The following is a 16,211-nucleotide window of genomic DNA, read 5'->3' as shown; positions in this document are numbered from 1 at the left end:
GAAGAGTCCTTGACAGCTTTTCAGTGAAAGCTCAAAAAACTATGTGTGACACAAACCAAGTCAATGATTCAACATATGACATTATGATGAGCTAATGGCCAACAGCCAAACTTACAAAATGCAATACTTTAACAGTATAAATTACCAGACCCTTCAAAGAAGACTTGCAACATGTGGTGGATTACGGATGTATAGTATAACCAAAAATAAAGCTACAACTTAAGCAGTATCCGAAAAAATTGAGCATCAAATTATTTTGAAGCGAGAGTGTAAGTTTTTATTTTTTAATGTTTCATCCAAAAATTTAGAAGTTGTTTTTTTCACGGAATTTATAAAGACTTCAGTATATAAGCATCTCTCACTGAATAAGACAAACACACACACACACACATTTTCAGAACCGCTTGTCCCATACGGGGTCACGGGGAACCGGAGCCTACCCGGCAACACAGGGCGTAAGGCCGGAGGGGGAGGGGACACACCTAGGACGGGACGCCAGTCCGTTGCAAGGCACCCCAAGCGGGACTCGAACCCCAGACCCACCGGACAGCAGGACCGTGGTCCAACCCACTGCGCCACCGCACCCCCTCTACTAAGACAAACACATAAAATTATAATATTTCGTGTTAAGGGTTCTGCAACAAATAAATGTTCACCTCTCATTCTTACAGGTGTTACCTGGGTATAACTGTAAATACAGCCATCATGAAACTTGTGTTCAGATTTTGGTTATATGTTATGAAACTTGTTTCATATGAGTCAGGGGGACTTGAGGTGCAGTTAAAGAAGCTAAGCTCATTTTATTATTTTAAAAGAAAATAGTATCTTAATTAATTAACAATACCATCGTTTTCCTCAAATACCTTTTAATTAAAGACTTTTGATTAAAATATCCACATATAATGTTTTGTGTATCTTACAGTATGCTGCATATTTAACTTTTATGGCTTCTGGAAAGACAAATCATGCTTAAGACGAATACAATTTTTGAAAAGCAGCTACTATAAATGTCAGTCTCTATGGTTACCACTTGCAACCTTTTGATCAGAGTACAGCTCTGGAAATACATAATTATGTCTGATAGAGATAACAGAAGAAAACAAGTAGATGCTAAAATGTGTCAATGAAAAGCTCTATTCCCATATACTGTACATTTGCATTCACTTTTTAGAACACCTTTTCTCTACTTACTTACATACCAGAGAAGACAATGAATTCATTTAACAATAGAAAAGGGTGTCAAATAGAGGCACACAACTGAAAAACTGTATTGAAATTATTGTGTACTATATGTTTTTGTTACTTCATACTAATGTAAGTGCTTAAAACAGAATAAGAAACTTTGTTGGAGATCCTAGTTGAAGTGTACACATGTGAATGCAATGCACCAATGTTGCAAGGAAGGGTAAGGTTTATATTTTTTGAGAAATACTTCACATCAATATCGAATATTACATGTGCTTAAATTGAGATGTACCTCTCATCCTCTTGAATTTCAACTACCGATTTTGAACTATTATTGGTTTAAGCTACCAGTTACCCCAGTTTTCATGTGTTCACTGGGTCATGATAAAGTTGATTTTTATCTAATAATGACTAAGGTAATAATGATAAAAATGGCTTTTGCTCGTGGATTGTGTTTGTGGAACATTATTTATCTATTTCAAAGTTCTATATGTCAGTCTCATATGTAAATAAGCACTGCTTGTTTGTGAAAGTTCAAAACACTACTTATGCTCATGATAGGAAATGATAGTGGGTATTTTTGCTACTAATTAATTGCATTTCACTTGCAATTGATGACACTACCTGCCTATGTGGGTAGAGTTTGGCATTCTATGAACAGAAGCATAGTCCAAAGGAAGTTTGAAGCCTCTGTAAAAAACAAGACCTCTCCAATGCCAAAAGGTAAAAGACAGGATATTTATTTCACAAAAGAGGAAAAGGAGACAGTTTGACCCATGGAGTTAAGAACAGCTAAATGCTGAGAGTAATGTGACTAATGTGGTCTGAATGGAGTTTAGGGGCTACTGAAATTTGAAAAATGTTGTGGTGTTTAGGCATTCACTACTTGGTAAACCAAAACCATGGTCATAAACCAGATTGGAACTACATCCTTAGCCAGTGGAGGGAAGTAACGAAAGCAATATGTTCCTATTCTTGAAGTAGTTACAATCACAGTGGGTTGATCCTGAATGAGCAGACAGTTCTTATTCAACATCGAGGCCATCCAGGACAGAGCTCTTGAAGCTGTAGTTCTACAGCACCCAAATTAAGAGGTGAATTTAATAGATGTGATCATCTGACAAAGTCTTCAGATACTGAACCTGAAAAAAGTTTCTTTTTTTTTTCCCCCATACATAAACGGCTATGGAAATGTTAAAATGTGACAATAGCCTAGCTGCAAAAGAAAAAATGTAAAATTACTAAATTTGTCAGTTCCTGTGAGAATTGGCTGTTTCAAAATGCTGGAATATCTCGACTGGTTTGTAAAACTTGCGCTGGACTCTGATCTTAAATGAAAGCTGTATAGATGTACTTGTATAAGTCAGTATAACACAGTCAACTTGGTAGCCAAACAAAAAGACATAACCTAACTTGTTAAAAATATTACTGAGAACCATCTGGACACATATTCTTACACGTAAACTTAGTGATTTAAAATTTTATCTACCCACATGTAACCATTAATTCTTGAATAAATTTCTTGGCTCTAACTGGTCTATACACTTAGTTCTTCACATGGATCTAACATCAAACAAAAGGACATTTTATAATTCAAATTTATCAAGTTAATTTCTAGTAATAGTCTAGTAAGTCATTTCACCTCAATTCTTGTAACTGTAAAGTATGAAATATGAAAAGGGAATGTTCTATGAACATACCACTATTGCAGCTTTTGACTAAACTACATATAATGTATACTTAAAGATTCAGATATGCTTATACTAAAGATATTGTGTGTGTGTGTGTGCGTGTGCAAAATTCTTCTATGCTCAGCAGAGATACATCTTGACAAGATACACACATATTTATACATGTTTTTTTGTCTATTATTACTGTATAAGATACACAATTATATAACACCATGCTACTCACATAAGTGGAAATGTTCTTCTTACTTTGTGACAGTGCTCAACTTTAAGTAATTGTGCTCCAGTGAAACCCAACGTCTTTTTTTTCACTTCTGTGGCCAGATGTGAGTGAAGTGTTTATTCCAATGATTTATTTTAATTGAAGTTTTCTTGAGGTTCTGAAAAAAATTATATAATTACAAAGTATGGAAACCTTGGACTGTGAAAGGACTGGGTGTAACACTAGGACTGTCATAGTCATGGGGTACAACAAAACCTTCCTTGAAGAAGGAAAAAATTTGGTGGGTTGGATAAAAGGAAGTAGAAATATGAAAAAAAGAGGAAAAAAAAAAAAAAACTTTCATTACACTTAAATTCAATCAATAAATTAGAGGCTTCAACCTCTCTTCAACAGTTTTGAATAATTAACAAAATGTCAACATTTAAACAATTAATAACATTGACTACAACTAATTTTTAAAAAAAATAAAACTCAAGGCCAATATTCTTTCATAAAACTGCATTGTCACATGAAAGTTAAAAATTATAATTGATCTGATAATTCTGAAATTATTTGTGCAGCAATGATTTCCTGTCATATGGATCCATAGGAAATGGATTGCCTACCAAATAAGTTTTCTTTTTTTAACGAATTAAGCGATTTTAAACTGAACTCCAGTTTCAGAGGTTGAACTCAGATTTCAGTGAGTATCATGGCAGTCAAGGTCACAGCTGTGGTATGTCAGGGAAAATAAAAGTAGTAGAAGTGGATCTTATAAGAATTACAAGTTACCATTTGGATAATGTCAAATGTTTTCAGCTGTGGTTCTGGAGAACCCCTCTGACTCCTGGTTTTGTTTCCAGTTCAACCTGCAATTAATAATGCTTCACTCATACATTAACTGAATGATTCAAGTAATTCTATACCTAATGAGGTAGCTAAGGACTCACAAACATGTCTATGTTTATAATTCTTATGTTGAAAGGATCAGCAAAGATAATTAATGTTCTCCTTTAAAATGAATAATGAAGTGTCCATACTTAAATTTAATCAGTTATTATCATGGTTATCCACTTGATCGTTACCCTTTCAATAATTAAGTAAGACATTGATTAATTTAGATGAGGTTCAATACAAATTTACTCAGTCATGCTTAAAGCCATGCTTTTAGTCAGGCAAATGTGTTAGTTTCTTTAAGCTGACACAGATTAGCTTCAAACATTTCAGAAGGTACATAGAGCCCTTTGCTGAAAAATCTGGTCCAACATGGTTGGATGTTGCAATTCCTTCAGTCTGAAATGAGTCAAAGGACTGATTTATATTAATGTATAGTTAATAACGCACGCGCACACACACACGTTATGTTGTCATTCAGCCTTATCTACTTCATGGAAAGTGAAAAAATGTATGTTATTTTATTAGACTAGCTGTTCTCTGCAGGTGAGTTATAGATATTTAAATATGTCTGTTGATATGTTACTTGACATAGTGAATGAAATTTTGGTTTGGATGGTTTGCTTCTGCTCATACAAGTGACATTCAGTTTTGTCTTTATGGTGCAGTTAGTGCTGATGTGGATGTTTAAAACTGTGCTGTCCTCCTTTCTGTATTTTACTTGTCTTCAGAATAATGGCTCCAGTGCATTTTAATTTCACTGTCTAAATGCAGTGAATGGAAAATTCATATTTGAATTTAGTTGGGATTCCCAGGAAATGATCCCCCCCCCCCCATCCCCAAGGGAAAATCCTGACCCACCGACTGCTCAGTCAGATCTGGTAGTCAATGTGAGCTGGATCTCAATGAGAAACATAACCCAGTGAGAACTGTAACTCATTAACACTTGAAATTCAGTGGAAACTGCAGTTACTTGGGATGTACTGAAAAAAATAGACAATAATGAAAATAGTACAGAAAGTAGTACTGTCAGCTCAATAATCACTTCTGCAGTAAGAGGTTGGTACCACTGTGACAGCTTGAGGACTTATTATGGAGTTGGCTGGAATGTCCTCGGGAAGCGCTCCTTTGGAGCAGCACAACTCCACCGTCTTGCTGAAAGGAGACCTCTGTTTAGCCAGGGTAGGGGATAAGCATTGTGTGTGATGTCTAAAAGTTTGTTCAGAGCCCTTCTGTAGTAGTTCCTCCAGAGTGTCAAACCTAACTCCGAAGATCTGGCCTGCCATTTTGACCAGTTTGTTCAATCTCTTTGCATCACTAACAGCAATGCTATTGCCCCAGTGTACAACTGCATGGAAAACTGCAACAGGTACAACAGACTGATATAAGCAGTAGTGGCCTACATACTCCAAAGGAAGTACTCATACATCGTACTGCTCAGAAAACAAAGGATACTCTAATCTTTCTTGTATAGAGCTAATGCTACAGGTCCAATCCAACCTTTTCTCTAGATGCACCCCTAAGTACTTATAATTTCCACTACCTATATTTCTTATCCATCAATGACCACTGAACAAAGTGGACCTCAATCTTCTCTTTAGTTTTTCGATACTGAGTTGCAGTTGGCCCTGCTTGGGTTGACTTGCAACGGACTGGCGCCCCGTCCTGGGTGTGTCCCCTCCCCCTTCGGCCTTGTGCCCTCTGTTGCTGGGTAAGGCGCCGGCTCACCACGACCCCACTTGGTACAAGCTTGGTACAAGCTGTTGTTGACATTGGTTGGTTGGAGTTGCAGTTGGTTCCTTTTGCAACGCTCTGCAAAGTCATCCAAGCCTCTGTATTCATCCTTTAGCCCTTTCCTGATACACCCTACAACAGCTGTATCATCTGAGAACTTTTGCGGAGGACATGATTTGGTGTTGTACCTAAAGATAAAGGGGGCCAGGACTGCCCCTTGAGGTACCCCTGTGCTGCATCTGCATGAGGCTATGTCTTATACACAGTTCCATAGCCTCACAAACTGTGGTCTGCCAGGCAAGTAGTCAAAATGTTATAAGAACTGGAACTCATGGAGAAATAACTCACTAAAATTTGCAATTCCGTAACAAATGTATGGTAATAGAAATTCAGTAACAACTGGAACTTAATGAAAAAAATAAACTCTGTGATAACTGGGAGTCAATGAGAACTGATTCTCACAGAGACATGATGCATTGAAAATGATGGTGACCAATTTGAATTCAATGAAATAGGTGTCTATGGGAAATGTAGGCCTGTTACTGTTCACCATCGATACTGCTTCTCTCAGTTCTGTCATTTCCTGTCACAGGTTCTCATATCACTGCTACTCTAATGATGCCCAACTCTTTGTCTTCTTTTGTCAGACACCACAGACATATACTCTCACATTGCAGTTTGCCTATAGGACATGTCTGCTTGGATGACTGATTGCCATCTACAGCTCAATCTCTCTAAGACCAAGATCTTTTATCGCTCAGCTGGCCCATCCACCTGTTAGGAGCTCTCTATCAAACTGAACATTTGCTCATTTCAGTTCATTGACCAAGAGCCTGAGAGTAAAAATTGACTCAAATCTTTGCTTCTCTCAGCAGACTGAAGCAATAATCTAATCCTGCAGATCCCTCTTGTATAATATTCACAAATCTGCCCATACCTCACAAGACACTGTACATAGCTCCTAGTCTAAGACATAGTGATACCTTGCCTGGACTACTGCAACTGCCTACTGCCTGGTATTATAGCCTTTGCAATCAAGTCTCCCCAGCTGATCTGCAATGCCGTGGCACGAGTTGTGTTTGGCTTGCCAAAACATTGTCATGTATTTACCTGTTTCACATCTCTCTATTGGCTTCCTGTGGCAGCCAATATGAGATTGAAGACTCTGGTTAAAACCTACAAAAAAGGATTTGCACCCTGATATACACAGGGTGTTATCATTCCCAGCACTTCAACAGGACCACTACTATCCTCCACCTCAAGTCGTTTTGTGGTCCCTCATAAAAGAGGTCCAAAAAGGTAAAAACTTGGTTTTAGCTCTGATATGATGAAATGAGTTATATGTTTTATTTATGCATGATGACCAGTAACATTTTATCTTTAGTAAATTGTTTTACCAGTATAAGTTTAATATAGAGGGGGGCGTGGTCCTGCTCTCCGGTGGATCTGGGGTTCGAATCCCGCTTGGGGTGCCTTGCGATGGACTGGCGTCCTGTCCTGGGTGTGTCCCCTCCCCCTCCAGTCCCACGTCCTGTGCTGCCAGGTTAGGCTCCGGTTCCCCGCGACCCCGCATGGGACAAGAGGTTCAGAAAGTGTGTGTGTGTGTGTGTGTGTGTGTGTGTTTAATATAAAGTATAATATAGTTTTGCATACGTAATACATTTTATCTCTGAACGCCAGTTAAACAGAGGTACTTGAACTGGGTGGTGGTACTGAAACACATTACAACTCATGGATTAAGGTTCACGTATATGGAATGTGTTCAGGACTTGAGTGTTTTGTTGAACGGAGACCTGTCATTTCTGTGTGATGTTGTTACATTGACTAGGTCGTGCTTTCGTCATCTGAGAAATATAGATGAACTAAGGTGATTTTTATGCAGGCAGTAAGCTGAGAAACTGGTTCGTTCCTTTGTTTTGAGTCGGATGGACTATTGTAATGCTCCGTTATCATGCTATCCATGCCAGACTGTATCCAGGTTGCCTTTAATACGGAATGCTATTGCAGGAAATGTTGCAAGAATCAGAAAGTTTGACCATATAACACTGGTTCTTAAACTGCTTCATTGGCTTCCAGTTAAGTTTAGAATAGATTATAAAATCTTACTTTTGACCTATAAGGCATTAAATGGCATTGCTCCAGTTTACCTTAGTGAGATTATTGATTTATTTTTTTTTTTTTATGTTCCAGTATAATGTTCCAACACTGAAAACATTGATTTTCATGTTCCAACATTGTCTTCATTCATTGAATGTGGGTTATCTTAAAGTACCTGAGATCAATAAAATCTCAGTAGGAGGATATGCCTCTTGATATAGAGGGCCTAAACTGTAGAATAATCTGCCAGATATTGTCATGAATGGCCTGTCTGTCTCAGCTTTAAATCCAACATTAAGACTTATATGTTCACTGTGCTTCATTCATGACCATTGTCATTTCTGATTGCTGCCTTGTTTTCAGTATAATACACTCTAATCTCGTTATGTCCCCGGTTACTAATCCTTTCTTGTTGAGCGTTTTTTTGCAAATAGCTGAGGAGTCCGGCGAATGGTACAAGCATGCCATGTTGATGGAAGCTGACGACTGCATGCAATGGTGGACGAGATGTATCTGTGCAAACCGGGACACCAACATATTAGCATTTAGCGACAATGTTATAAATAGTTATGAAATGAATGTAATGTTTTTTTTTTTTTTTTTTTTTAATTCTGCAATGACCAGGAGGGGTGAGCAGGCAGTGACACTTAAACCCCTAAAGTGTTTTTTCTTTTTTTTTTTCTCCCTTGCCTTTCAGTTGGGAGTTTTTTTAGTCGTTTCCTCCATGGCCAGTGGGATTACTTACAGCTTTAATAATTACATAGCAATTCTAGAAATTTAAGTTATAACCAACCTGTTATTTGTATTATGCTTCTGATCTTTTGTTAGCACAGTGTCACTATGTAAGAAAACTGCTCAATAGAAATAAACTGAGCTAAACTGAATCGAATCGAAATGAGCTCCCTCGTTCCTTCAGAACTCCTGAATCCCTTCAAGAGGGATGTCGAAATGCATGTCCTTTGGAACTACTTCTATTAGGATGCAGTTGGTCTATAAACCTGCACCACATGAAATGTCACAGCCGCCTTGAGCTAGAAGACTCAAATCTACTGACTGCTACCTGTGTAATGCTTCCCAGCAAAAAATGGCAAACCCACAGTGCTAAGTTTCAGATATAACTAATATAAATATGACAGCAACTTCCACAGGTTAGTGTGGTGTTTGTGAACTAAACAAGAGTTTTGCAAACATCGGAGCACACTTTCAGAATCACTCCTAATTGTTTTTTAAGCACCACTCTGTAAATGTTTTAACTGTTTTATCCAGCTATCTTTATACCTGTCTGTACTACAGCCTGAAGATGTGCAGCAACTGTACTGTCCAAAGTGACTTATTCTGTCTACAAAGTACATACTGAAATAATATAATACAACTCATTTTCTTTAATCACTAATCATTTCTATTGCCCATGCTTTTTATGATTGTTTCCATCACTGAAGTGTTTTGTACCGGTGGATGAGAGGAAATTAATGGTGATTCTAACTGAGTACTGTTTGCATTTTTCATATTAAATGCAACTAAAATTTTAAATCGCAGTTTAATATTTCAGAAGCTTGTGGAAGTCTTCTGCACTTTAGAGTATGTGTTCTTATCAGACATTGAAATTCCAGTGTATCTGTATATTTTGGCAAGAATAAGATCAGAATAAAAATTGGTGCGGTGTGAACACTGGCAGTGCAATAATTTATCCTAGGTAACAGAGTCCTTAAGTTCATTCCAAAGTGAGTGAAGGTGATACTTCTGGACGACTAGAAGGCGATAAGAAAACAACTGATACCTCATATCAGAAAATAAAAGTGTCCCTGTTCCCACTGCGTTCCTTCCTTAAAAAAGAAAAAAAAAAAAAAAAGAAGTTTTATCTCCTTAGCTGAATGAGTGTGTCAGTTATTTGTGTGTATCTACTGGTTGTTCACGTGCCACTGATTTTGTGAGATCTGATTAATGTAAATTCGTTTCGATCCGTGGAGCACTTCCCACCAGTGTGTTGTTGCAGCTCAGAGGGCGAAAATCATTATCTTAGCAGCGTCCACGACGCATGTCCACGGCACGTGTCCACGATGAAATATCTCTCGTGCTCCTTCTCTTTTCGCCGCAGTTGTGTTTTGAGGAAAGGGGACCTCAGATGGTGCTGTTGTCCTGACAACCAATAAGGGAGTATCAGAATCTCGAAAAGGGGCTGGGGGGGTGGCAGCACTGCGATGTATGGCGGGGGTGGGGGACCGGCAGAGCGAGAGCGAGGGAGGGAGGGAGAGCGGGCGCGCACACGAGAAAGGGGAGCACGAGCGCGCCGAATTCTCACACGCTCGAGCGTCGATGTGCTCTACCCCTCTCGCTTACACGGGCTGTTGGGGTCAGAGCAGCAGCGCGCACTGGAGAGCTTCTCAAAGTGCACACTTGTCTCTTTCTTTCGTGCATGTAATCGCGTAGAAGCCGGGGCGTTTTTGCGGAGGGAAGAGCAGAGCAGCTCCGTTGCAGGCGCACTCCGTCTCTGAGGAGCGACATCGCGAACATTTGCCCGGATCTGGCGCGCTCTTTTCCTCTTTTCCGCGATGACGGTGGGAAGGAGATCGTGCGGGAGGCAGTTGCAGGCTGCGCTGTTCAGAGTGCTCTGTCTTATCCCAACAGGACTGCCCGTCCGGAGTGTGGATATGCAGCGGACCACGGACAACATCACCATCCGCCAGGGCGACACGGCCGTCATCAGGTAGGACGAGGCGCAACTTTCGCGCGCGCACAGTACGGTGTCAGTCAGTGTTGCTGTGCGTTGGCGCGCGTGCCCAAAGCGTGCACTCTCCTTCGAGTTCCGCTCCTCCTTGGACGCGATGCATGTTATTCAGTGCCAATCGTGTATCTCTTGCATATCAAATGTTCCTCTTGAAGGTGCTGCTTCCAAAGATTAAAAAAGAAAAGAAAAAAAGAATCTAAGCCAAGAGATAAGATCCGGCAGTCTTTTCTTAACATTTGTGAAATGTGAAGTTTTAAAGGAAAGAAAAAGAAGAGCGATGATAGACTGTGTTTGGCGCATGATGATTGATAGCGACGTACTATGGAACGGTAAAATTAAGCACTACTGCGTGTCACCTAGTTTTCAGTGTTGATGGCCGTGGCGTGTTAGCGCTTTTCCAGTGTTTTTTCCCCGTCATTTGGAGTCACGTATTGCAAGAGATTAAGTCTTTCTGTGCAGTATCGCAGTACGCGTCAGTGTTACTACTGAAAAAACAAAACAAAGTTGAAGTTGCATCCTGGCTGTTAGTTACATTCTCTCATTCTCTGTGAAATACACACATTTCCCAGAGTGCACTGCTGCAGAAGCGCAGCTACAGCGCGCACGAGTGTTACTGTAGTTAAGAACTTGCGCCTGATTCATTCTGCTTTGCGAACGCGCGTTTTGTGGCGTATTTTCACACCAGCTTGTTCGTAATGGGAACTCTTTCAGCCTGGTTTGAGCAGTGGCGCGCGGCAAGAGTCGGGTTTCTAGAAAGTGCTTCTTCGGCTCATGGGGAAAGGAGCAGCTCTGTGTGTGTGTGTGTGTGTGTGTGTGTGCGTGAGCGCGCGCGCGTGTGTAAGTGTGAGAGCGCACAGCCGTGGGTGGGGTGTGCGATTCTTCTCCTTTTCCCGCGCTGAAGCCCAGCGCGCGACACCCGGCGCTGACAGACAGGGGTGTTCGGCTCAGAATGTGTGTGTGTGTGTGTTTGCGCGCAGCTCTCTGTGGGCACCACCGACATGTTCTGGCCCCGAACCCCCAAATAAGTTTGAACGCAAATGCCCAGGCATCTACCAGGAAATACTGTAGTAAAATGAACGCTGTTGGAAATGAAAGAAATTGTAAAATGACTTTGTGGCAGTGATGTAAAGAGGCCTATATATTAAGGAGTGTAAATGTCCAGCTCCAGCTATACAGAGAACTGTCCTTCTCTCTTCCTCACGGCAGAGGGCTGAAACAAGTCAGCTATTTCATTCATGTGATGCTGAATATTTTGGCTCTGGAATGTCGCTTGTTTTTTATGTGTTTTCAACCCTCTACGCCTCCCAAGCACATGACACCGGTTTCCACGGCTGAAGTGGTCCTCATCGCGATGTTCTTGAAAATGATTTCACCCTTAACTGTTATTTCAGTATTAAAATACTTTAACGCAGACATACACCTTGCTAATAAATGGATAACAGTGCTTTCTTCACTGCGTTTCTCCTATATTGTGCTCTGTATGTGTTCTTAGTCCTGTATCTTTTTATACTTTCTCTGGTCCTGTCTTGAAAGCCAGTAGAGAAGAAACACTGCAGAAACAGACCTTTGGCTTTCCGTTTTTGAAATTTACATAAAATAATGAGACAGAGTGGGAAAACGTGGATTGTTGTCAATGACATATTGAAGCTATGAGGTTTTTAGTGCATTTCTGTCATTTTGGAAATACTTTTAGAGGAAAACACAAACTGCGTAGAAGTGCAAGCGTCTCACCTGTCACTAGTCTGAATTATAAACAGTCCGAGATGGAAAAGCTGATCAACATCCCCTTTAGTATGTTTTCGAGAACTACCAAGTGATGCTATCAAGACCCATGTGTGGATTCTTCAGCCTTCTGAGAGTCTCTTTACTCTGAGTGCATCTGAACTCAGAGTACTGAACTGTATTTTGGAGTGCTCCTGAAATAAGGCCATTTCCGATTTTCTTCCAGTTTAACAAGTTCCGCAGTCAGAGAGCATTCCAGTTCTAGCCTCGCATCCACATCCACTTGAACTGGAGTGGCTCTCTTCGGGAAGGGCCGCCAGTATCACAGGATGGGCCTTCTGACCTTTCTGGATAATGAGAAGACACAAACAAGTTTTGGGACATATTTACTCCCAATTTTGTTCTCAGTAAATCTAAATGATGATAGAAAACATTTACAATAAGAGTTCAAATAGACCAGTGTGTTATTTGAATTAAATCACAGTATAGTACATTTTCTGTGAAATACATGAAATTATAAAGTCCTGTTTTATGGACGCTATTAATCAAACATGTTCTTTCCTCTTCACTTTCTTAGAGAACTGTAACCATTTTTAATTACCCACTGAAACTGTGCTTTTGCACATGCAGTAATATCTTTATATTCTTTTTCCTTAGTGGGAAGCTATCTGAATGATTTCAATCTTCATGTCATTTTCTTTTCATGTGTTATATTTTGAATAGTTTCCATGAGGTCCTGGTCTGCTGTGCAATAATGAGTTATGTGATGACAAAAATGGTTTATTAAATCATTTACAGGGAAGCCACCCTCTTTGTTCATTGTCAGTGACATGGCCACTGAAATTATCTGAGCCCGTAATTGATGATTTATGTGCATTTTAAAAAGCTTCTAAAGTTGTGTGCCATATGAGGTACCTAGAAAAAAAAAAAGAAAAAAAAACATCAGTAGTGAAACCCATATGCACTGTTGTTTATCAGTTGCTCTGTGTTGTTTATATTAATTTTGCAGATTCACAAATCATTGCACATGCTACTGTATGCTTGAAATACCTCACTGGCTTAGTATGCCATTGTGGAATTAAGTAGGCTTTAAATTTGAAGATTTGCAAAGTCATTGCTATTCTGATTGCTCCTGCTGTTCACGTTTAGATTCTCCGTTGACGGCCCAAGGTCTCAGTGGAGCACTTTCAGTGCAATTTGTCATTCCTTGGAAGACTCTTAACACCGATCACTTAGGTACCTGGTGTGCAGACAATAATACCAGTGAGTTCTGTAGTGAAACATCATTAAAATGTGAACGAATAATGAATTTGCTTTGCAAAATCTGAATATTCATGCTATAGTTCCTCAAGTTTAGTCATACTCAATGAGTTTCAGTAAACGGTAAGGGGAACACGGTGCCTAAAGGAACAGTACAAGAAGCAAAGATGCAAATGCACACATGAATTAATATACTAATAGGTAAAATTTCATGTTGCCACATTACTGCTCTCACGGAGCTGGAACAGTGGGACATTTCTGGATCACAGATGTGTGATCGGTTGTGATGACAGTTGGGGCTCTCTGCAGCTTCGTTAAGAGCCGAGACGGGGCGGTGCACATATTCATGCTTCAGCAAACTTCGCATGTCCGTTTATTCTGCTTCTTGCAGTGTCTAGAAGTATGTCACACTTTTTCACAAATGGTCGTATATTTTTTATCTACCGCTTGCATACATCCACCAGATTGCATCATCTACAAGAACCTGAACTGCTAGGAGCACTGTGGAAATTTGGAAAAAGGAGTTGCATGCAACGAGGATCCATAAGCTACAATAGATTTTACATTCTTTCCCACTGTACTGTTGCTTATATACAAAGACAGCATAGGTATCTGTGTAACATACTTTAAGCTCAGTATAGATGTGTCAGTACTTTTTTAAAAAGAACTCTATCTTAAATACTGCAGAGGTTTACCCACTAAAAGCCTTATAAGCAATATAATATACTAATCTACCTACCTACCTATTTATAACGAAACATTCACGATAATTTTCATAATTGTAATGATTAATGAAAACAGTACCTACATTTACATTTGAGGGCACTTCAGTTATTGGTGATGAGTCTGCAGGAGATCCCAAAAGAGGTCAGTGTTGAAATTATACAGTGATGCCTGACGGTTAAAAATAGTTGGTGTGTAAAAATAATTTAGAAGTGTGAAGTTGCTTGGGGAAGCTGAAGCAGTTCCAAACTTGTCCTTAAATCCTTTTGTTAAGGCCTGTTTTTGTTCTCATAACTTTCTAAGATACATTGTTTTTTTTTTTCCAGTATTGTATTATCTAGGCTAGATGAGTATGAATTTCAGTAAATGGATGTATTAGGTCACATAACTGTAACTATTTCGCCGCTTTGTACTTAGATCTGTGGCATCCTGTGTTTGAAAATAAATACCGTTTGTTTTACTTGTCGTGAACCAAGAGAATTATTAGCTGCACTCTTGGATTTTGGTTATTAACCCATAGTTTAAATGTTTGAGGTATGTTAAGGTTTGCTCTGTAGAGATGCATTTCCTCTAACATTTTTGGCTTCACTAACCAGCTGGGTGGAGCAGAGTAGTAGCCTATTCCACAGGGGACTGAGGACACAATGCATTAATGCAATCGCCACATAATCCCTTCAGAGTCTGGTCATGCAGAATCAGGATTTTCAAATCAATTTGTTTTTTTTTTTTTTTGTCAGGATTGCAGACTTAAAAAAAAAAAAAAAAAAAAAAATAAAAAATCCTTTTTCTGAAGCTGACTCAAATGATACTCCCAGGCCCACAATACAACATTTCTATAAATGGGATATATACCACATTTAGTATTTTCAGCACAAACCTGTTGAAGAAACATTTGACTTACATACTTAAAGACACCATGCATCGCATCATAAGCAGAAAGAATAGCATTTTGCACAGATTTTCAAAACGGTTGCTATTTTTGCTAGATGTAAGTGGGTTGCAGTGAGACTGGATGCAACTAGTGCACTGTAAAAATGAGGTGGTTGCTCAGCTCTGTATTGTGAAAAGTACAAAAAAGCTTAAAATAATAAAAAAGGTGTAGCATAATGTTTTAAATAAAAATATAATTTGATCTGTGCAACCTATTTAGCATACAGACTCCCCCCACTTTATGAAGATAATGCTGGAAAACCCTTTGTAAGATGTAATTACTATCATTTCAGTGCTGAAAATTTTTAATGTGTTCCTGAGCCCCTCACACCCATTTCTAATAAAAAAAAAAACCATCAAGTCCCATTGAAATGGACACAGTTATTTCAGTAGTTAACCATTAATTATCATAGCACAACAGAACAAGGCAGTTTCCCTTAACTGCTGTATAGTACTGTATAGCTGTGTGCCTACACTTTTTCAGCTCTGTCATTGCTATTACATACCATACACTTAAGAAATGCTCACATAAAACCTACATATATATGATATCCTACGTTTATGTATTAAAACCACTTTTCGGGCAAAAAGCACAACAGTAACAACAAAAGAATTCGGCGAAGGCAGTGCAAATAAATTGCCACTGCAAAAAATGGACCTGCTGTCTTATAGTGTATGGGCTGTGCACTTGGATGACCCCTCAGTTTGTGTGCTGTTTGCACATTCTCCTTGTGTTTGTGTAGGTTTCCAACCAGAGACGTGCATTTCAGATGAACTGCGGACTCTCAATTGCCATTGCACATAGCGTGGGTGCGTGTTACATGTTACATGGTTCTGATGAACACATGCCGTAAATGGGTGAATGACTAGGGATTTCGGTGCAGTGTATCTAGCACTGTAAGTCGCCTTGAATAGAGGTGTCAGCTAAATAAAAGGTGATAATCATTGTAGGTTGCTATAGAGGAAAAACCTCTGTTAAATGAATAAATGTAAATGCCTTGCACTGCTGTCAGGAGGTCTGTGAAACTCCAGTTTGGTTCTTGTAAATGCA

The 16,211-nt window shown here is 39.3% G+C and overlaps 1 protein-coding gene across 3 annotated transcripts in view; it reads left to right on the top strand.

Annotated features, from left to right (window-relative positions):
* lsamp (limbic system associated membrane protein) overlaps positions 1-16,211 on the top strand; it is a 796,753-nt gene that overhangs the window by 550,943 nt on the left and 229,599 nt on the right. For 2 of the 3 annotated variants that reach the window (XM_018765173.1, XM_018765176.1), the window contains exon 1: positions 10,034-10,504. In XM_018765173.1, coding sequence (XP_018620689.1) covers positions 10,350-10,504 — 155 coding nt within the window. In that variant the 5' untranslated portion in view covers positions 10,034-10,349. Of the gene's footprint in view, positions 1-10,033; positions 10,505-16,211 lie in introns of those variants that run through there. The other variant, XM_018765174.1, reaches the window with a different exon arrangement.

This window comes from Scleropages formosus, chromosome 10, assembly GCF_900964775.1.
Source record: "Scleropages formosus chromosome 10, fSclFor1.1, whole genome shotgun sequence".
Classification (NCBI taxonomy): domain Eukaryota; kingdom Metazoa; phylum Chordata; class Actinopteri; order Osteoglossiformes; family Osteoglossidae; genus Scleropages; species Scleropages formosus.
The sequence above is the reverse complement of the archived record's forward strand: the minus strand, read 5'-3'. Positions and strand labels throughout refer to the sequence as shown.